Source organism: Xyrauchen texanus, chromosome 47, assembly GCF_025860055.1.
Source record: "Xyrauchen texanus isolate HMW12.3.18 chromosome 47, RBS_HiC_50CHRs, whole genome shotgun sequence".
Lineage (NCBI taxonomy): Eukaryota > Metazoa > Chordata > Actinopteri > Cypriniformes > Catostomidae > Xyrauchen > Xyrauchen texanus.
In genome coordinates, this window is record NC_068322.1 from 21,544,922 (window position 1) to 21,569,045 (window position 24,124).

Here is a 24,124-nt window from a genome sequence, read left to right on the forward strand (position 1 = left end):
AATTCAATTAAACTCCCTAAAGCAATTTTACATCTGTAGTTTATAATAACTCTGTGATTAGTACACGGTCAGTAGTCTAGTTACCAATTTATTTGTTCTGTGGCATCTGTTTTGTGCAGACAGTTTGCTGTGTTAACATTCTGGAACATTATATGCACATTTTCACATTCCGGTTAATCAGTTGAACAAAGTATGTTAATAAAATACTAGTTCCAGAGCAAATTTTCCTGGGCAAAACATGCAGTACTATAACACAGAGTGGGGAGGGTAAAGTATTGACCCAGATTGTCTATCTCCACTCATAAGGTCGCTGCTCCAGCAGTGGTAATCTGTCCCTGGATGTGCTTGTTACAGTCTCCTTGTGTAGATTAAGCTCAAGGCATGAACCATCTGTTACAGTAACATCACTAAGAGAAAGCAAGTGCTTATTAGACGAGGTCATTATATATTTATTTATTTATTTATTTATTTATTTATTTTTTGCTGCGAGAGAGATAGAGAGAGAAAGTGTGTGTGTGTGTGTGTGTGAGAGAGAGAGAGAGAGAGAGAGAGAGAGAGTGTGTGTGTGTGTGTGTGTGAGAGAGAGAGTGTGCGTCTGTGTGTGTGTGAGAGAGAAAGAGAGAGAGAGAGAGAAATACTCCTAGCAGAAGGAGACAGGGCACATCTTGCTGCCCAATATGTATCAACATGCCACAACCTGAGGGACAGTGAAAGATCTGGACAAACCAACACACACACACACTCACACACACACACACACACACACACACACACACACACACACACACACACACACACACGTTGTGTTTCCATGTTTTATGGGGACTTTCCATAGACATAATGGTTTTTATACTGTACAAACTTTATATTCTATCCCCTAAACCTAACCCTACCCCTAAACCTAACCCTCACAGAAAACATTCTGCATTTTTACATTTTCAAAAAACATAATTTAGGATGATTTATAAGCTGTTTTCCTCATGGGGACCGACAAAATGTCCCCACAAGGTCAAAAATATCGGGTTTTACTATCCTTATGGGGACATTTGGTACCCACAAAGTGATAAATACACGCTCACACACACACACACACACACACACACACACACACACACACACACACACACACACACACACACACACACACAATGTGATATAATATGGTAAAATAAATAATAATGGTAATTTATATATTGTTGTTATTTATATATTAGTACAAATTATATTATACTGTCCAAGTTATCTTGGTCAAAATGTATTTTGCTTTTATTTTATTTATTCTATATGATGCTTTGGCAACATTGTTGAAACTTTCATGCCAATAAAGCACTATTGAATTGAATTGAGAGAGATAGAGAGGGAGAGAGAGAGAGCTTTAAGTGTTGATTAAGCTGCCTGATAAACTAACTGCCTCCCTCTCCCCCAGTCCTGATGCCTCATTATGGTGCCCAAATGTAATTATTGTTTTTTTTTGCTCAAGAGTAGCCTCCTTCACATTTAACTGAAAATGTGCAGTTATAAATATCGTTACCACTGGATGGCAACGTTATATCGAGGACGAGATGAAAGCAATCGTCTATTACTGTAGGGTAATTTCTAAAAAGCATTGAGACTAATTTTATTGTTTAGATCTTTAAACTTTTTCTTCAGCAACTCCATCTCTATTTGTCTACATTACTCTTTAAATGTATTTGTGAGATATTATGTACATTTACTTTGTCCCTGTTTACCAGGAACAACAATCTCGAACAGGTTTTTAAGAAATAAATTAAAGGCAGAAGCGCATTAGAAAAGTTAAATGTCACAAGAGAAACAACAGGATATTGTTTATATGTTTTTTTTTCTTCAATATAACATGGAGAAAAAATGCAACTTTGCATTAAGTAAATAAATACAGAAGAAAAAGCCCAGTCCAAATGTAAAACTGTCAGATTATTACTGAGTAAATGTGAAGAAATAATCAAACTGATGATCAGGATAAGTGAGATTGCAAAAGCACTCCACTGTCGTTTACCCAGACTGTTTCTCAAAACCTAGTGAGCCACCTACAAAAACAGCATTTCGTCAGCATCTTGGACTCGTGCCGAAACAATATCGAAGTGTCCAAGACGCCCAAATACGCTGCACGCGCCAATACGACGCCCGAAAGTGCAGCACGCGCCCATTAACGCCACGAGATGCTGTCCATTTAGACAGCTCACTACGGTTTGAGACAAAGCCAGTGAGTTTCCCCACACCAAGGAGGCGGAGGCTCGGGTCCATTTCTATTTATAATGGGCTGAACAAATTTTGCAACTGTAAAGGTCAATGAAGGAGTCGGTTTGAAAATAATATAGATGTTGAGACATGCGCAGACGAGAGATGATGCCATATTGGACTTGAGTATTCAGCTGACACACACGCATACACGCACCGTTCCTGCTTCAGCCAGAACACCGGATCACTCAATTCAGATAGACGGAAAAACTCGCATAAGGTAAAAACTACATTCCCAGCTTGAACTTCATTCAGTAATGACGATCGTGCTCTACATGGGCTCGCGCTTTGCCAAGCGAATTTCCGCATATGGACGCTTTTTCCTTAATAAAAACATTTGGTGGTTGTTTGTAACAGTCGGACATATAGGCTACACAAACCTCCGAGGAGGAGTTTAAAAAAAATGGTCCGACAAATGCATCCACCTTCTTTATAAATAACGCGATTGTCGAGCGATGGCACTTTCGATTCTGCTGATAAAATATATTTTCGCGCGCTGGAAATGTCGCGGAAAAATAACGTTTATGTAACCAGCGATATTTTCGTTTCGTGTTCTTCCTCAAAGCGACTGAGTTTATTTTGAACTGCCATTTGACCTCCTTTCGATTTCAAATGACGAAATGTTTACGCGTAAATACCAACACTTAATTTCACATCGTCGGACGGTGTTTCTGTAATTGTTGTTGACCGTCGCGCGCTGGTCGGTATACGCGATTCAGGTGCGCTGAGAATAATCGCAAATCCCCGATCTTCACGTGTCAAACCCGCTCTCAACATGGCGGGGTAAGGTGTGTTAAAACTGCCATGCAAAATCTTTGAAGAAGGAAAAAATAAAACCGCGTTGGTTACGCGTCCGGTTTTCGTTTCTTTCGCTGCACCTGGGCGTGCTTTAGTGAATTAAATTAATCGTTGTCGTTTAGCGACGTCGGTGGAGTTTTTTTCCGCTGCAATACTTTTAGAGTGTGTAAAGTACAGGAGTGTATCTGCGGGGACACACACACACACACACACACACACACACACACATGTTCAAACTATATGTCCTGTATTACTGGCTGTGTATGAGTGAGGGTTAACAGGGCCAAAATATTTTGCCGATCTCATATTGATTTGTAAAATTAATCGAAACGTTCCTGTAACGTTGTCTAGATGTTAACAGCTTCCAGAGAGGGCATTAAAGCATAATTAATTACTCGTTTTTAAATATCAAACTGATTCTGATCCATTAGAATGTGAAAAGTTAATTTTATGGGGGAAAAGACGAACATTTATTTGATTAGCTTTTATATTAGTGGATATCCTTTTAAATCCACGGGGTTTAATCTGCGGATTCATACGTGTGGATTACAGTACATCCATGGCAGTAATTAAGGGGAAATGGAGTCACGGGTTTGAGGATGAGATTAAATTATAGATTTTTTAATTCTCTGTCTGACCTTTATATTTGTGCAGGTCTTGGTCGGCTAGGCTTATTTAGACTATAATATGCAGATATAGGCCTATTTTAAGATACATTTATTTAATAAATCTGGTGTGCAACATGGAGATAATAGCCTATCATTTATCCACAGCACGGCCATAAATGGAATTAACGCGTATCAAATGTTCGATTGCGCAAGTGTTACGTGCGTGTTCGCCTCGACAGATCTTGATTATAGGTGCGATGATAAAGGTTGCATTTCACTGAGGGAAAATGTAATCGCTCAAGAACAAGGCCGAAACATCATACGACAACGCCTGACCGGTGCTTACGCAACATGTAAAGGACTGGTAATCCATATTTAAACCATCATTGTTTACACATACAAACTCGTTGATGTGGAGTGTGAGGGATGTTATGAGATATGTCGCAGAGTAATCGGATAGTTTACCCACCGGGTCGCAGAGATCGGGTGACAGCCGCTTGTTCTGTTCTTTGGGATTGTTTAATGCAATTTACATTTAGACCATTGTGACGTCATTTCATTGAGGATGTCACAATGTGAGCGTGAAAACAAGCATCGATGGCCTCCAATTGTAATTCTAGACAGCGTGATGACTTATAAGAAAAAAATAGTTATCTGCTGTAGTGTACATTGTAAAAAGAAAAACAGTTTTACAGTTTAAAAACACTGTAAAAAAAAAACAATCCTGTTAAATTTAGGCCTACAGTAAACAAACTTGATATCATCCTTTTAAAACTGGAAAAATCTACTTTTTACTTTATAAGTTATTGTTAATCACTGTAAAAAATTACAGAAGGGCACACGATGACTTGAAATTCACCTATAGTGGCTCTTCCTGGAGCGATGACCAATAAACATATAGAGACAGTGCTCAGTGTCACTCACACAAACACTAAACACCATCAGAGTAACACATGTGAAATTAAACATGAACTTAAGCACATTAAATATAACACAGAACAACCCAATGTATATAACTGATATTAAAAATAAGAAGAAACATAACTATTCCCATAAAATAGAATGAAATGTGATGGGTCACGCAGGGAATTCTGGGAACGCCAGATTATTGATTTTTTTATTGCAATTTTTACAATAATTTACTGTAAAAAGTACATGTACCCTCTTGTTAAACATAATGTAAATTTTTACCATTATGGCTAAAATCATACTTTTTACACCTAAAAAATGTCATTTTTACAATAAAATGTGTAATGTCTTTTAAAGTATATTAACACATTTTTACGTAAAAATTACCGACATTTTTTACAGTGTACAGTAGTGCCTTTTGTGGGGGGGGTCCACTGCGCACCTTGCAGTGGACCTTGCATCACCCATATGTGTATTTGAGTTGTGTGTTTACATCCGGAATTTTTTTTTTTCCATTGTTTGCTCATCTGCAATACGTCTATTGTTGAAGTTTGACAATAGGTATGTCTCGGATGTTTATAAGACATTCATCAGATGTCTTTGAGAGGTTTATGATTTAGAAAGTTTGTAAACCTGATCTTTTTAAGATGTTTAGAATATGTTAATTAGATTGTGACGCTTTCCAGATGAAAAGATCTAAAACAGACATCTCGGAGATGTATGTGTGCTAGTTAACTGGAGTAGTACCATGGCATGAATGGATCTTGAATGTCAACTCATACAAAAAGTTGTACTTCCAGTGAACTGAACTTTGAAGACTTTAGGGGATTTTCTTTGTTTCTGTGGCAAAAAAAAAGCGTTGCCAAAACTTCTCATGAACTGAAAAATCGTTGATGCCAACATGTTGTCCTTTTGTTTTTGAGAAGTGTTGTCATCATATACCACTGATGTACCAGGAATATTCCGGATACAATGCAAGTTAAGTTTAACTGAGAGAATATTTTGCATAATATTAATAGCCACAACAACAACAACAACAAAAAAAAAAAACATTTTCAACTCATCCCTCGTTTATTTAAAAAAACAAAAATTGCAGTTACATTATATTCCTGTGCAAGTGAATGGGGCAAGTCCATAAACATTAAAATACACACTGTTTCAAAAGTATAGCCACAAGACAAACATTATACATGTTAACATGATATTAGTGCAATTTCTTCTCACTAAAATCATGTAGAACAGAGATTTTATCACACTAGAGTCCCCCCGGTGTCCTGGCCAAGTTCCCCCCATTGGCCCTTATCAATCATGGCTTCCTAATAATCCCCCTCCATTAATTGGCTCTATCACTCCAGTCTCTCCTCTCCACCAATAGCTGGTGTGTGGTGTGCGTACTGGCACACTATGGCTGCCGTCGCATCATCCAGGTGGTTGTTGAGGAGCGTCCCTTGTTCACTGTGTAAAGCACTTTGAGTGTAGTGTCAGAAAACTGCTATATACATGTAACGTTCATTCATTCATTCATTCAATAGAGTCATGTGAACACACACAGTATATTTATGTCTTGTACCTATACTTTAGAAACAGTGTGTATTTTAATGTTTATGGACTGACCACATTCACGTCCATTGTACATTAAGTGTCTTTTGTAACCGCAAAACTGTAAAAATAAATATATAACTCATTAATAAAAATAAACAAGGGACGAGTCGAAAATATTTTCGTTGGTAATCAACATTATACTACAAATGCTCCATTGAGCCTAACTTGTAGTGAACCTGGAATATTCCTTTAAAATGATGTCATCTGGAATAATTCCGGAAAATTGATCACAATCTGCTAAACACAAAATTAAAACATTAGAAGCGTTCTGCAAATACAACGGTTTATTTAATGTGTCTGAGACTGAAATTGCTGGAGCTGTTTATTTTTATAAGAAAATCCAATAATCCTTTAATTCCCCTTCCAAACTTGAACAAGTCCTTGATTAGAACAAGAGAGGGCATCTGGCTCAACCCGAGCTAATTGATAGTATGTCCTGCCTAAAATCTGGGTTTATTCTGAAAACGGTTCACATCATAGATTAGGGTTAATAATTCACTTTAATCCCCCATCTTCAATCTGGAGGTGTCTTTCCACCCACAGACCCAGTTGTGTTGGCTGAACCACAACGAACCCACAATGGAATTCTGGTGTCTAATGTAATCAAGACATCCAAATGTCAATGTAATGAAACTGAAAATTCATCTGTCATCCAAAAATGTGTGTTATATTGTGCCAACTACAATAACCCCCTTATTACATGTTAGTCATTACAACAGTAAACAAGTAAGGTTTTTTGTTTATTTGTTAAAATGGTCAATGGTATTATATTTACCACTACAATGTTTTATCCACGGTACATTTTTTAAAATTTTGAGGGGAAAGATTATGAGAAAGGAATTGCATTTCTTTCTGACAGTGACTTGGAGGCAGATTGCATGGAACTGTGTATCAGAACACCTTTTCCTCATTTAAATCCCACATAAGTTACAGTGAATCCTTGTCATGTCAATTTCTTCTGTGATTCTTGTCTTTCCCGTCTGCAACACTGCCAGATACATTTGCCAGATGAGCGCTATAATATTTTTCTTTGGAATTGGTCTGCTGTGCTTATAACACACACACACATGCACTTGCACACACAGATGTTGTTGCGGCTATCCTTATGAGGACTCTCCATAGACATAATGATTTTTATACTGTACGAACTATAGATTCTATACCCTAACCCTAAACATAACCCTCACAAAAAATGTTCTACATTTTTACATTTGAAATAAAACATAGTTTAGTATGCTTTTTAAGCGATTGAAATTTTGGGGACACTAGAAATGTCCTCATAAACCACATTTATAGCATAATACCCTTGTAATTACCAGTTTGTAACCCAAAAAAAATGTCCTCGTAAATTACTTAAACCTGCCCACACACACACGCACACATATGCACGCACACACACACACACACACACACGATACACAAGTCATCATGGCAAATATTGAGTGAGTCATTTGCAAGGAAGTGGTTTCAGTGTTAAAGTGCACTTCTTGTTCTTAGTTCCATCAGAAACCAGGACTCTGATAGAAGAAAATACTTCTGTGTCACAAAGTATGCATGGTTGGAGATAATTCACTGCTCTTTTATTATGATTAATTAGTATTATTATAACATAAGAAAACTATAGAAAAAGATGAAAAGGTAATTTGTGACCTTCATTATTATGTCACTAGAAGGTGAACTGGGAAAGAAATTTTGTGTTTTAAGGACATTTTATTTTAGTCTATTATTTCATTCCTGTTGCAGCTTTAGAGGCAATAGAGGTAGAATGACAAGGTTTGCTATTTTTCAAGGCTTCAGTCCTTCGAGGATGCAGTCATTACCATCAATGCTATCATCAGCTATTCACATAGTACTGCCTTTATTGACATCATCAGAGTATAAGATTCAAATCACAGCCAATAGCAGAGCAGAATCTATTCAGGTTAGAGTGACAGCACAGTTCACCCCAAAAGTACTTTATGATCTTAAATTACTGGAGATAATAAGATGTTCTTCTCTTCTTCAAAACTCAGTTGCTTCTTTTTTCACCTAGTTAACAACAGCTTTTCTGTTGTTTTCCTGTTATTGACTTTCTTCCTCAACCCTTAAAATAACTTTTACTAATACAAGCAAAGAAACACAGAAAGAAATCTCATTCACGTGTTTCATAGTTAGAGTAATATTATTATATATGAAATATGAAATTTGCAGACTGATCTCACAATGAAATCAGAAACAGTAGGTTAACTTTTCTTTAGCTAAAATCGGACTGTAATTACTGAAATGCGAAACACTTCCCCCAGTGGCCAAAGAGGTATGTCAAGTCAAGTCATATTTATTTGTATAGCACCTTTCACAAATCACATCGTTTCAAAGCAGCTTTACAGAAGATCAGCATTAACAGAAAATGAAACCATAATATCTGTAAAGTCTTTGTCTTATAAAGTCATCATTGAGTGGTTTGATTATATACGATTATGAAGTGTGTATATAAATAAGTAATTAATTAATAATTGTATTTAGAACCCCAGTGAGAATGCCAAAGGCAACTGTGGCAAGGAATACAAAACTCCATAAGATGTTGGTTAATGGGAGAAAAATAACCTTGGAATAAACCAGACTCACTGTGGGGGCTAGTTCCCCTCTGGCTAACCAGCATAAATATAATGGCAATATTAATTATGTATAGTGTAAGTCATGGTTTAAAATGAGTAAACTAAGTGTTAAGGGCCAGTGTTTAAACAAAGATTTCCTATGAACTCTAAGATTAATGACTAATGTCTTTGAAGTCCATCCTGTATTAACTGCAGAAGTTCACATAGATGCTTTTTCCTTTGTTGGTTGCCTGATGAAGGGTTTTGTTGGCAATGTATTGATAGTCTATGTATTCCATTTTAAGAGTGTAGTCCATCATTAGACAGAGGTGATGCTGGCCGAGATTAGTGAGGTGCTTCGCATTTCAACCGGCTGGTCATTTTGGTGAGGTCTATCCTAAGTCCAAGGTTCAGGCAATGGCATATGAAGTATCCCATGTCTTATGGTTGGAGTTGGCATCAGTTCATCTGCTGAGGTTCATCATAATAGACTGAAGTGATGTCTGGCTGGCACTGGCTGCATTTAAGAGACATGTTGCAGTGGAGTCTGATACCAAGTAGGAACGAAGCTGGATCTGGTGAACTCAGGATAGGAGTCCCGAGGTTGAGACATAGAAACAAATAGAATAATATCAGCGTAGATGCCATTATATTTTTTGCTGAGTTATAGATCATGATCAATGTTTCAGGTTCTGAAAGACCTACTTAAAGCAGCCTAACTGTGTGGTGATTTGTGAATAATAAATTAGGTGTTATGCCTGGCTAAGTAGATGAGTCTTTACTCTAGACTTAAACTGAGTGAGTGTGTCTGCGTCCCGAACAATGTTAGGGAGACTATTCCATAGTTTAGGAGCCAAATTGGAAAAGGATCTACCTCCTTTAGCGGATTTTGATATTCTAGGAACTATTAACAGGCCCGAATTTTGTGATCAACAGCGAACAATTGAAGAATTGTTTTCTGATGTACTGTGACAGATGACTGCATAATTCTAATTTTATTTCTGATTATTTAAATTTTATCAGTAAAGAAATTCATGATGTCATTACTATTGTGCTGCGATGGAATATCTGGTTCAGTTGAGGCTTTATATCCTAACCAATTTAGCCACAGTACTGAATAAACACCGAGGATTTTTGTGCACTTTGGCACTATCAAGAATGCTAGAGAAGACTATTTATATTTTCTGTTATTTCATCAAGTTCTTTTAGACTTTAGGGCTTACTTAGTGTATGAGATAGATCTTAAAGAAGAATATTTGTGAAGCTATCTTTAGTGGTCGAAAGAATTGTTCTACCTGAATGATGGCGTGGTGTAGATTGAACATTAGCTGATCGCAGCATACAAGAGACAAGGTAATGACTGAGATGTCATGTTGTGGTAGAATTTCTATAATATCAACATCAACTCCATATGACAGAATAAAATCTATCTTATAATTATGGCGATGAGTTGGACCAGTAACTACCAGATCTGATAGATAGAAGATAGAGTAGTTTAATTTAAACTAATATATTAATCTGGTTTAAGCCAGGTTTCAGTCAAACACAGCACATCCAAACTATGATCTGTAATAATCAAATTTACAATCTCTTTTGTTGAAAGAGATCTAATGTTTAGTATTCCTATTTTAATATTAGGGATGCACCGATACCACTTTTTCTCTTCTGATCTGATTCCGATATCGGGAATCTCGGTATTGGCCGATACGGATCCCGATTCGATAATCAGTTTAGAATATCTTTACATGATTGTGTGGAACTAATTGGGAGTACACTTTAATATATAAAGAAACACAAACCTCTAACTACACATTATTTCAAATTAAATGTGCAAACTATTAAGAATAACTTTATTGTTAACTAGTATACTGGATAATGTAGCAGCAAAATTAACAGTAATTCCAGTATAAGTCATCAGTTGAAAAGAAGCCATTTTGTTTACACAATTTTTTCAAAAATAATATATTATAATAGTAATATATCTCAATCGTGTACCTTTAACTTTTAAACCCTCATGCTTTTATTTTGACAATATGAACTCTCCAGGAAGTTCTGTAAGTGTCTGTTTCTAAATGCATATTATAAGTGAACCGATCTATTGAGTATTTACATCTGAGATGTTGTTTGTGAGTAGCACTCAAATATTGTGCACCAAGTGAAGGCTAAAAATAGCCGCGAGTGTGTGTGTAAACAGAGCAGTGCCATTCAATAATGCGCTGGAGCTGCGCGTGCATTTTATATATTTACTTATTAAACACAGCCTTTTGTGATTCACAGAGCTTGATTCACTCTTCCAATAAATCCTATTCTATTCTCCGGACACCACTCAGACATCCATCCATTCAGTGACACTAATCTACTATAAACCTCATCACCACGATGAGCAGGGAGGGGTCAGAGTATATTACAGTGTCTGACATAGTTTTTGCAAGTTCCCACACCTCTTCAACATTATCTTGTGATCTCTGACTGGCGAAGCCGGACATCGTTAATGCCAACATGAATAACAATTTTAGAAAATCTACGTTTAGCATTATCCATCACTTGTAAATTTGATTTGATGCCAGACGCTCTGTTACCCGGAATGCATTTAACGATGGTGGCTGGAGTCTCTATTACCACGTTCCTTACAATAGAATCACCTATGACCAAGGATCTTTCAACATGATTCTCAGTGGGTGCATCACTGAGTGGGGAGAATCGATTGGAAACCCTAACCCTAATGCCCTGCTGCGGGGGGGTTTAAGCCCAAAGTGTGTGTGTTGCTCGCAGTATTACCCAAATCTGAAACAGTATCTACCGGCTTCTCTTTCTCACTGACATCCACTAGCATTTGGATGCTGGTCTCTAACTCATTAGCCTTCTCCATCAGCCTGACTAATTCCTTACATTTATCACATGTGAATTCCTCACAGCTGGCGGAAGAAGCTATAGTAAACATGTGGTATGTAATACAGGAAGCAATAATTTTGAGTGGATGCCATGACTTACCGCAATTGTTTGTTGTTTTTGGATGTTCCTGAGGGGCGAAGGTTTGAGATTGATGTGAATCCCTCATGCAATTGTTTGTTGTTATGGTTGTTCTTGATTTGAGATCAACACAATAATCTGTGTAACACAGAGGAGAAAATGGGTGCTAACGGTAAAATGCATGGGCACTGTAAAATGCATGCAGTTTAATTGCGATAAAAATAGAAAACAGATGCATGTGGAAAAATCAGTTGAATCGCGTTACGAGAATAATGTGGGGGGAAACCTGATGTGTGCTGAAAAATGGCAGATATTAAAGATTAAAAGCTGAAAACAAATTGATAAGTGATGCTAAAAAAACTAGCAGGCTACAAATACAGACTCGAGCTAGATGCCAGCAGCAACAGGAATTCAAGTGTTGTTAGATGTACATTTAATGTATTTTTCAATTTAGAAATGGATGGATTTCACCTGGTCTCATTAAGTCATTATAATATCCCTCTTAAAAAAAAGTTATGATTAAGGGATTGGCATTTCAAGTAACTTGTACACATTGAAATTTCGATCTTAATGGAATATTCCAGGCTTACAATGGAAGTGAATGGGGCAATTTTTTAGAGGGTTTAAAAATGTGAAGTTTATAATTGTATAAAAGATCTTACATAAAGTTTTTAAAAACTAATGTATTATTTTAGCTGTAAAGTTGTTTAAATTGTAATTTTTGCAGTCAATTTAGGGTTTGTTAACATTACATAATCATGGCAATGAAATTGCAATAAAAATAAAATAAAATAAATAATAAATAATGCACTTGCACAGACTAAACAAAATGTTCTTGTTGGGTGAACTATTCTTTCATAAACATTGGATGATTTCTACCTTAATTCATGTTCATAGTGTCTTTTCTTAATGTTTTGTATCTTTATGTTTGTTTAAGTTTAACTGTGGATGTACAACGTTAACTGTATTTAATCATGTATCTGTGTGCTCTACACTTCTTTCTTAATATCCATGTGTGTGCTCATCTTATACTAGATATGCCTAAATGCTCTGAGGGCCAGTTCCATCTAGGATGATAAAATATTATGAATGGACGTTATTGACATTTGCTAAGCTATGAAATGTCGCTTTGTTTTAAGGGAGTAATAACCAGTGGATGAAACAAATGGATAAGGGCAGAATTAATTGAAAGCACCTGTCTGGGCAAAGATCCCCGTTTACAATAAAACAGTGCTCCTTAAGTGATCAGACTTTTGCCTGGTGGGTGATACAACTGTTGGAAAAAACATCTCTTAGACTTACATTGATGGAGGGACTTGAGCCATATCCAGAGACTAAAAGATTATAAAGAACTAGAAACTCCTTATCAACCACCCATAGTACCCTAGCAGCTGCATAACAACATGCTAACAACCACTTCGAACACCTTAGCATCAACATAGCAATGTCCTTTCAGTCACCTTTATAACACCCTAGTGTTGTTGCGGTAAAGTTTTCACGTGCAAACACCATTCAGTTTCAAATTTTCTAAATTCTCGTTGTGGACTACTATCTCTAACACCTAGCCAAAATAACATGTACTGTGTCCTTGTTTTGCACTCACAAGCAAATTCTGTCTATCTCTTCCGAACAGGCATGGATTGTGTGGAGGAGGAGATGGATTTTAACTGGGAGGAGTATCTCGAGGAGACTGGAGCCACTGCTGCCCCACACACGTCATTCAGACATGTGAGAATACTCTTAACACAAATAGACACATTGGCTGGGTTTCCATCCTTGCACCTTATTTTAATTTTGAGATATTGCATAAACAATGCTGGCTGGAAACACCAGTTGCTTGAGGTGGATCCATTTTTCTTTGGAAAGAAGACATGCATACACTACAATGGAAACACATTTCCTATTAATGGCTTTGAACCTCAACAGGACATGTGAATGTGTAATAGGAGCCAGCTGGTACGTGATAGCTATGCGGTATGTGTAAACCTCACTCCCCTGGTTTCAAGAGGCACACTAGCGACTGATTCTAGAGGAATTTAGCCTTTAGCCTCCCATGCCGGTTCGAATCCCGCTCAGAGCGGGTCGAGCAGGACTGGTTACAAATGGATTATTCACTCAAATAATATCAGCAATATAATCACATAGCATCTGAAATGTATCTTGTTATTCTGAAATACCAAAGCCTGTCATCAAAATCATTGGCTACTATTACCTGCCAGAACTGTGTGATATGCTTTCGCTCCCAGACATAAGGCATCTGCCGCTGAACGCTAGCAAACGTGAACTTCATCGGAGCGTTTTGTCTGCATGTTCGAAATTGAAAATAATTTATTACCTTCAATAAAAGATCCGGAGTGTCTTCAGCTTCTTTTTTCAATACTATTTTGCACAAATTTTCCCAGAAGTGATGATTCTGTTCTCTTCAACACATGGGGTGGAAGCATTGCTTTATTTGCAAATTGTTTATGCAATATTCAGATTTTCACATAAATGACCCCACTGTACATAACTTGTTTATTACATATTACTGTGAGTTTTGTTTTTGTATTTTGAAGCAGCCCACTGGACTCATATTCATATGGCATCATTAACATCTAATTGGACGTTTCAGGTGGAGCTCAGTCTTCAGAGCAGTTTTCAGCCTGGAATGAAGCTTGAGGTACCCAATAAGGGCAGTCTGGATACATATTGGGTCGCCACCATTATAACCACATGTGGTCAGTTGCTATTGTTACGCTACTGTGGCTATGGTGACGACCGCAAGGCTGATTTCTGGTGTGACATCATGACAGCCGAACTACATCCAGTCGGTTGGTGCGCTCAGAACAACAAAATGCTTCAACCACCTGAAGGTAAGGCACAAATTCACACAAACTAATATACGTCTATTCAAACACAGATTAAGTACATATTAGCTGTCATGCTGTACATACTAACAGTCCTTCCTATCCAAACAAATTCACGTTCTAGCTCATACACTCATTTCTTCTCGCACAGTACGGCACCCCACCTTGTTTGTTCTGATAATCAACAGTACAAAGGGTTTAAATACTTTTCCCAACAAAGCAAACAATGCAAAGTTGTATGGAAAAACACTCATCCTCTTGTTTGAGTAATATCTCTATTGGTGTCCAACAACCATTCATGATCCCAATGAGTTATTATTTATTGTAGTGTCTGTAACTGCTGGAAAGTCTTACATGGGCTTTAGGTTGAAGTGAATTATCTTCTCTAAAGGGCTGGAAATTTGGAATGCTTGGATTGATTCTTTGCCGTTGACAGCAGGTTATCAGTGTTAGACACTGGAACACATAATTTGCCAATAAATTTAACAATCACTATTTTCAATGTTTGTCCAGACACAAGAATTGTGAACAGTTGCAGTACCTTATATTGTAATTCATCTGTGTCTGGGGCTTGCCATGGTTGTCAAAGTCATCAGTGTGTGAAATGAGCTGGTATCGGCAATGATGCAAAAATGACGTCAAAGTACCGGCAGCTATTCATACATGACGACAGCTCTTATTAGATACCGGTGTGATGTCCTGCTTCTGTGAAGGGTTTGTTTTGGTTCATTATATTATGTAATAAATAGTCCATGAGGGGATAGGTGCCCAAATACATTTAGGGTGAGGTTCAGGGATCGAGGTTCTGGAAATTAGGGCTTGAGTTTCGTGATTTACATTTTAGATTTTCAGTAAAGGGATCTGGGATATAAATTTCAGATTTTAAGGTTAGTTAAATTTTGGATTTAGGTTTAGGGTTCCAGAAATTTTATGGGATTTACACTTTGGATTTTAGGGTTTAAGTTCCAGCATTTAAATTTCAAATTTTAGGGTTAGGGATCTTGGATATAAATTTCAGATTTTAAGGTTAGGGATCCAGGATTTTATGTTTTTTTCAGGTTAGTGTAACATTTTGGAAATTTGCTGTTAGGGTTCTGTGATTTAAACTTCAGATTTTGGATATGAGATTTAAAATGTTTTTTTTTTTTTAGTTAAGGTTTGCTTCTGTAATATGAATTTGTGAACACTCATATTTTGTAAATGTGTTTCCCAAAACTTAACATGAACGTGCGAGGACACACATATGAATCCCAAGGTTGAGATATGGACACAAATAGAATAATATTAGTGTAGATGCCATTCAGTGTTATCCAGAATTATAGATCATGATCAATGTTTCAGCTTCCGGAAGACCTAACTAAAGCAGCCTATTTGTGAGTTGAAGGATAAATTAAGTGTATGCCTGTTTAAATAGATGAGTCTTTAGTCTAGACTTAAACTGAGTGAGTGTGTCTGAGTCCCGAACAGTGTTAGGGAGAATTTTCCATAGTTTAGGAGCCAAATAGGAAAAGGATCTCCCCCCTTTTGGGGATTTTGATATTCTAGGAACTATTAACAAGCCAGAATTTTGTGGTCGTAATGAACATGATGGAATATAGCATAGGAATATTTTTACATATTTTTTTAAATGTACAACCTAATTCACCACATAATTGCATGTTGTTTTATGCAGACCAAAATATTTATTTGACACAATCACTGCTTTGTTCATCATCTTTGCATTTTAATATTACGTTTTCAAAATTCGCTCTGTGGGTCGAGATTAAAGCTTCCAGGATCAGTGAAGAAAGCGGAGACCCTGTGTATTGTCCTGCCAGTGACAAGCATTCATTGAATATAGCGAAGTTCCCCGTTATTGCGGAGCGCAAAATAAGGAGACGCGTGGAAGCTGCGCATTATGAACATTCACCAATGAAAAGGAGCTCTGCTCTTTACTCCCAAAAGTAATAACGGTAACAGCAATGCTACACAACATGTGCGGTGCTACACAGCGTGTGGTGTGGGTGAGAACACCCTTAGGTGTCAGAGTGGAAGAGGAGACGAGGATGAGGAGCAATATACCGTACAGACAATCTTCAAATGGAATCCTATGAACAAGGGTTCAGGTAGACATTTAATCAAGTGCTCATTGATTTGACAAGTTATCCATTTTTAGAAGACGTTACACCATTCTAAAGAGCTGTGTAGAATTATTGTAGAATAGATGATTACATGTTGAGTTCTTGAAAAAGGTAGAAAAATAATACTCTGTTTTGGCCATAAGAAGAAGTACTGGATGAATATACAGTAGGTTTATTGAAACAAACATCTACAAATTGGGACAAAATTTGACAACTTGATATAAAAAACTGTACCATTAATAGTAGTAATATTTCAACAGATGGTTAGGGTCAAACCCTATGCATGGACATGGGTCATAGTCTTTGACCATATCACATAATTAATTGTGGTATTGTGGTTCAGAAGAATTTAGCTGGTGGCTTACACCAGAGCCTCCTGCAGTTTTGAGATCTGAACCCTTAATGGTGTTCAACCCTTCGGTTACTTAAGTATGTGCAATGCTCTCAGTAGTGTATTATTTAGCCTATGGAGAAGATGACATATCACAGAAAGAAAGCATAAAAGAAGCTCTTGTCCATCTCCCAAAATGTGTAAATATAGCTGTGCTTGGTATCAAGGATAAAAGATGCTGATGATCTTGCATGGCAAGCAAAGAGCATTTTATTCAGGATTTTTATTGAAGGCCTTCTGAAGAGCCTTTTTTATCATTTAGTCTTTATGCGACAAAGTGAAGGGCCATTTAATCCTTTGGAAAATGTGTTTCATATGATCAAAGGCAATAAATTACAAGGTATATCTACTTTTGGCTATATTGTTATGATTTTTAAAGGGCTGCATACAATAAAACCTCTAGCATCCTAAATGAAAGCTCCTTAACGTGCATTTTGCAAAATGAGTGAGGACGAGTATTTAGTTCTACAATGAAATTTGAGTTTTTGAAGCTGATGTAATTTCTGCGCCATTAGCGCCACCAAATGAAATAGCAAAAATAAACATTGTGTTCAAAACAGCTTTCTGAAAATGGTCTGTTTGATGTTGAGCAAACAAACCGATTTCCCCGCCCCCAACTCAATCCATTGGTCGAGTCAATGTTATTGTCTCTTGTCTGGGCCGCCAAAAAAAACACAGCAATTTTCATAGCGCCACAGAGACACAGTGTTTAGTTTAGTACAGTTTTTAAGAGAATTAACCTATGAATGGCTTACTAATAGTTGTCTTTGCATATTAAGCTGGGATAGGAGAAAGTATATAACACTGAAAAAGTTACATACTTCAGCTTAATGCTGTAAAGGGGTCTATAGCAGTGTCGGAAATTCCCTTGGAAATTCAAGGTATATGGATATAATGTGCCTAATATAGAAATATATCAGATGAAGCTCCCCCACATTTTGAAGCTCTTCAAAAATGTTGATTTTTATTTCTTTTTTATCTTATTCTATGGCATTTTCCCACCAAGCCCTCATTCATTTCTGAAGATGGTCTGCATACTGGTTAAAAAATAAACAGAATGTTGAGACGTACAAATGTACAAAGGTTGAACATGCGATCAAACCACACTTTATGTAAATTGTTAAACCTGTCTTATAGAAATCTGACCCTACCTGTTTTTCTCATATCCGAAAAAAGAGTTTGGCAGGGAAGGTTTGGTGCATAGAGATGTAATTCGACTTACAAAATGTTTTGTTGACAAACACATGCTCGACTGGTCTAACAGCAATAGCATGCAGCGCTGATCCCATTTTTGCGAGAATAAAGAACACTTTCTGTCAGCCCGTTTGATTCATGAGTGACTAATTGGCGTACAAACAACCACTGAATTTTAATAATTCAAAATATGAGTAAAGTTGATAAGTCGCAGTGTTAACGCCAAAGGTGTGTCAGAAGCACATTCATCTTTCTCTCTTCCGACCTCGTAAATTTTTCTAATCTATCTATGTATCTCAAACAGACATATATTCCATTATCTTTTTAGACAGTATATGAGTAATTCTATAGAGTTCTGTGCTGTTCAGGCAAGCCATTTTACCAAACGCTGTACATGTTAGTCAAAGCAATAGTTCACATGATTCAACAGTGAGGAATACTTTCACAGCATTCATTAAACTTGGTTAATGCTAATATCTGTATAAACTAATACATTTGAACATTTCAAGATTATCATAACATTAATGAATGCATTATGACATAACACAAACTATCAATGAACAATAGAATAATTACAAATTGACATTAACCAAGATTAAATGCTGTTGAAATTATTGTCAATGTGTCATCACATTTTTTTTTTATATAATAAAACTAGCCAAATCCCTCAAAATTTTCTTTCATAAATATTTGTAATCAGCCACCACAAATCAATAGTTTTAAATCAACAATAGTTTTAATGACCTTGATTGTTTAAAGCAGTTGTATATTTAAGGATTTAAATACAATGAGTCTCGCTGGAGTTACAAAGGGTTTACAAACTTTCAACACCAAATACACAAACTTATGCAAATTATACATTTGGTATGTGATTGTGTACTGTTGTGTTTGATTTGTGATTTGAATTTCAATTCGATTTTTATATCTTGTATATATAGATATGATCTCCATTCTTCTGTTACGGATGCATTAATAGTGATAACATTGGGTTGTACTTAAGCTGCTGTCAGGCAATCTATCATTTGTGTGTGTGTGTGTGTGTGTGTGTGTGTGTGTGTGTGTGTGTGTGTGTGTGTGTGTGTGTGTGTGTGTGTAGAGGAAATAGATACAATCGGTCTTTGCATTTCTGAGATGAGGGTCTGTTTGAGAACATAAACAGACCATTCAGATCTCAAGCCTGGCAAAACCACACAAAGACACATCCTTCGCAACTATTTGATGGCAAACATCATTTATGAAAGTAAAAAAAAAAGTATTAGCATTAACACAACTACAAAGAATGATTTGCTATTCAGTGGTAGAAACAGGTGGTGTTAGGGGGAGTGGTGTATACGTCCCTGAGCACAAGACAATGGCATCAAAATGTTGGTCCATTTTCCTGAAGCTAAAAAAAATGTAATTTTACTTTTAGGAGTACACTTGCTAGAGATGTCCTCAAAGCTAATAGATATCATCAGAAATCTACAAAACTTCACTTTGATGTCATGGGGTTGTAAAGTGATTAAAGGAATAGTTCACCCAAAAGGGAAAATTCTCTCATCATTTATTCACCCTCATGCCATCCCAGATGTGTATGAATTTCAATTCTTCTGCAGAACACAAAGGAAGATTTCTAGAAGATTATTTCAGCTCTCTAGGTCCAAAACATTTAAATGAATGGTGAACAAAACTTTGAAACTCCAAAAATCACACCATGGCAGCAGAAAAGTAATCCATGTGACTCCAGTGATTTAAGCCATACCTTCAGAAGAGATCTAATTGGTTTTGGGTGAGAACAAACCAAAATATAACTCTTGCCATTGCAGTCTCTTGGCACTATCATGATTTCAAGATGGATTACACGTCCTAGTGCTTGACCCTTGCACAGAGCGCTAGATGATGCTCAGAAGTGTAATCAAGCTTGAAATCACGATCACCAAGGAGACTGCTGTTAAGATTTGTAGTGAAAAAGGAATTATATTTTGGTCTGGTCTCTACCAAAACCAATTAGACCGCTTCTGAAGGTATGGATTAAACCACTGGGGTCGTATGGATTACTTTTCTGCTGCCTTTATATGCTTTTTTTAGCTTCAAAGTTTTGTTCACAATTCACTTGCATCCGATGGACCAACAGAGCGGAGATATTCTTCTAAAAATCTTAATTTGTGTTTTCCAGAATAATGAAAGTCACACATCTGGGATGGCATGATGATGAGGAAGTGATAAGAGAAGTTTTTATTTTGGGAGAACTATTGCTTTAAGAGGAGGATATGAACTCACAATACATTTGGATGACTGCTGCAACATATACACTTAGTTTACACATATCAAATATTTTGTTTGATTTACACATCATTTTATCCCACGTCACATGTTTTGACAGAAAAATAGCCATCGGTAGAAATAGAGCCTGAAACAGCATTTAATGCTCCTTAGCTTTTTATCACATGGATTATGGAATGCATTGTCAAAGTAAATGTATTTTTAGCCAGAAAATATGGAAGTAATATAGCTTGGCATCAGAAGTCGAACAATAGCGAGTGAACCTGTTTAATTAGGGTTTATAATGTGTACAAAACTTAATAAAAGAACACATAGGCCACAGAGACTGTTTAACCATGTTTGCTTATGGTCAGAAGTGTCTTCTTTAAGTGTGTTTATGAGCGTGTGTGTTTAGTCAGTGTGTATTTGGTCATCTCTGTTCCTGTCTGTTTGTTTCTCAGATAACGTTTACCTCAGAGCAGGTAAGCCGAGCCTACATTTCTCTCTCTGTTTCTCATCTCTCAGACCACGGGCGTAGGTTTGGTTTTTAGATTGGTGGGACACTATAAAAACAATTTACAACATGTTTTCATCTAGACAATGAAATTGCTTGATACAGCGGATCAGTTACTTTTGTTTAGAAAGAGCATTTGGTTTCATCTCACTTAAAAATGTATGAATACCATTATGTTAAAATATCAAACCAAGTTTACAGACAGCACAATCATTTAAGAAAAAACTGAAATGGGGTTCTAAATGCAGATGCCACAGTTTGATGTTTCCTTATCTAATGCAATGAAATGCATATATTTTAAGTTTGGTCTTAGCGTCCAAATACATTTTGGGGCCACTGCACACTGAATAAAAAAGTCAAAACAATACAAATAAAGATTCTTTTAAAAACAAATTACTGTTTCCTATGCAGCTTATTGTATAATTCAATATTCATTTAATTCAAATACTTCATATTTATGCTTAATTTATAATAATGTAGATTATTTAAAGATTACTCAGTTGAGTTTAATTGAAATTTGTCATACAATGAAAATGTGTAAGACTTAAAAATAAACAAAACATAAAAAATGTAAAATATTTTTTGAGTGATAAGCTTAGATCCAGAAAAATATGGGAATGTAAAAATTGCAGTAATTACATATTATATTGATATATTATATTTCTAATATACATTAGGTTTGGGTTAGGAGCATATTAATGTAATTACTATTCAAATGTTCCATAAATCGGACGTGCTGTACCCTTCATGTCATATCCATTCAAATATTTCATTGGTATAGTGTTTTCTCATGTCTCATGTACTTCCAGCTTCAGCCACTGGGGGCAGTTCAAATATTTGCTACGCGTAGACTGATTTTAGCTGACAAATGTTTCTGTTGCTGATTTTCCTGTGAGATGAGTCTGAGTGGGGATTTTTTTTCAATATGCATACACCAGTTTATGTCACTATAACTGGGAGAGATTATTGGTAGAAATTATTTAGGGATTATTCAGTAGTCTCTTGACTTCGGTAGGTACATTTCCCTAATGTCTATACCTAAATCTACGCCCGTATCTCAGACGCATGCACCTCTCTTTCTTTTTACTCTGGTTTTTTTTGTTACCTCTCTCACCCCTTCTTTCTCTGATACCTTCCTTTTCACCTCGCAATTCTTTTACTTTCTAACATTGTCTTCATTTAATACTATTCTATTTTCTGTTTTGTTCTTTTCTTCCTGCCTTGATTTTTGTGCTTGTCTGCTCCATTCCGCCTCTTAGATAATGTATGTGAGTATTAGAGAAAATGTGTGTTAGAGAGATAGAGGTGTAAAGTTTATGGTAGTGTCAGCATGTGTGTGTGTGTGTGTGTGTGTGTGTGTGTGTGTGTGTGTGTGTGTGTGTGTGTGAGAGTATTTGCATGCATTTGTTTAGCTGAGACTGACAAAGCTAAAAAAACTCCGGAGGTCATATGTAAAGCTACATGGCATGCTTCACTATGTGCACGCACATACTGTATGTACATAGCACATTCTGTAATTGTATACTCATTTTATACATTAAATGTAATATTAACTCATTTTAAACATACTTTCAATTCATGGGGGAAAATGACATTCAAGTAAGATAAATGAAGCAATTATACATTATGCATTAACTGTTCCATTAATGCCCATGAAAAACATACAGTCTATTTAAAATATTTTTTATAAATGTACAATGCATTCAGAAAGTATTCAGGCCCCTTTGTTTTATTTGAATTTATTTATTTTTTTGCAAATTTTGTTCTGTTGCAGCCTTATGCTAAATTATATATATGTATTTCACATTAATCAACACTCCATAACCTATAATGACAAAATAAAAAACAGATTTTTTATAACTTTTCATATTTATTAAAATAAAACTGAAATATCACATTGGCACTTCAGACCCTTAACTCAGTATTTAGTTGAAGCACTTTTGGCGGAGATTAAAGTCTTTTGGGTATGATGCGACAAGCTTTGAACAACTGGATTTGTGGCATTTCTGCCATTCTTCTCTGCAGATCCTTTCAAACTTTGCCAGATTGGATGGGGACCAGAGATGTTCAATTAGGTTCATGTCCGGGCTCTGGATGGGCCACTCAAAGACATTCACAGAGTTGTTCCTAAGACACTCTTGTCATGGCTGTGTGTTTAGGGTCATTGTCCTGTTGGAAGGTGAACCTTCTTCCCATTCTGAGGTCCTGAGCACTCTGGACCAGGTTTTCCCCCCGTCCCAGCCGCTGAAAAACAGCCCCACAGCATGATGCTGCCACCACCATGCTTCACCGTTGGGATAGTATTGTGCAGGTGATGAGTGGTGCCGGATTTCCTCCAGACATGACGTTTGGAATTGAGGACAAACAGTTGAATCTTTGTTTCATCAGACCAGAGAATCTTGTTTCTCACAGTCTGAGAGTCCTTTAGGTGCTTTTTATGTGTCTTGCATGAAGGAGAATCTTCTGTCTGGTCACTCTGCCATAAAGCACAGATCGGTGAAGTGTTTCAGTGATTGTTGTCCTTCTGCAAGTTTCTCCCATCTCCACACATGATCTCTGGAGATCAACCAGAGTGACCATTGGGTTCTTGGTCATCTTTTTAATACATTTGTAAAGTTTTCAAAAGTCTGTTTTTTGCTTTGTCATTATGGGTATTGGATTGAAGTGAAAAAAAAAATTATAATAATAATTTAAAGCATTTTAGCATAAAGCTGCAACATAACAAAATGTACAAAATAAATGAAGGGGTCTGAATACTTTTATGAATGCACTTTAATATTTAGATTTAATTACACTTATATTATATCACATGCATGCTTAATATAAAGTAATTTAGATTATTTAAAGATTCATCAATTCAGTTTGTTTGAAATTTGTCATACTGTGAATTTATGAAGCACTCCAAAATCATGATGTTCAATATGTTTTTAAATGAATAGGTGTCATTAATGTTCCTTTCATTAGGCTACTATGAAAATTGGTAATTCTTTATAAGTACTGTAATTAATAAACTAATACATACTCAATACACAATAAACTGTTAAGCATTGTATAGCTTATATGAGTGTCGTAATAATCACGTTAACACATTATCTACTATTA

At 36.3% G+C, this 24,124-nt stretch overlaps 1 protein-coding gene across 2 annotated transcripts in view; it reads left to right on the plus strand.

Annotated features, from left to right (window-relative positions):
* Positions 1 to 2,377: 2,377 nt before the first annotated feature.
* LOC127639262 (scm-like with four MBT domains protein 2) overlaps positions 2,378 to 24,124 on the plus strand; it is a 60,056-nt gene continuing 38,309 nt past the window's right edge. The window contains exons 1-4 of one of the 2 annotated variants that reach the window (XM_052121179.1): positions 2,378 to 2,476; positions 13,350 to 13,444; positions 14,328 to 14,568; positions 20,970 to 20,990. In XM_052121179.1, coding sequence (XP_051977139.1) covers positions 13,352 to 13,444; positions 14,328 to 14,568; positions 20,970 to 20,990 — 355 coding nt within the window. In that variant the 5' untranslated portion in view covers positions 2,378 to 2,476; positions 13,350 to 13,351. The remainder of the gene's footprint in view (positions 2,477 to 13,349; positions 13,445 to 14,327; positions 14,569 to 20,969; positions 20,991 to 24,124) is intronic. The other variant, XM_052121180.1, reaches the window with a different exon arrangement.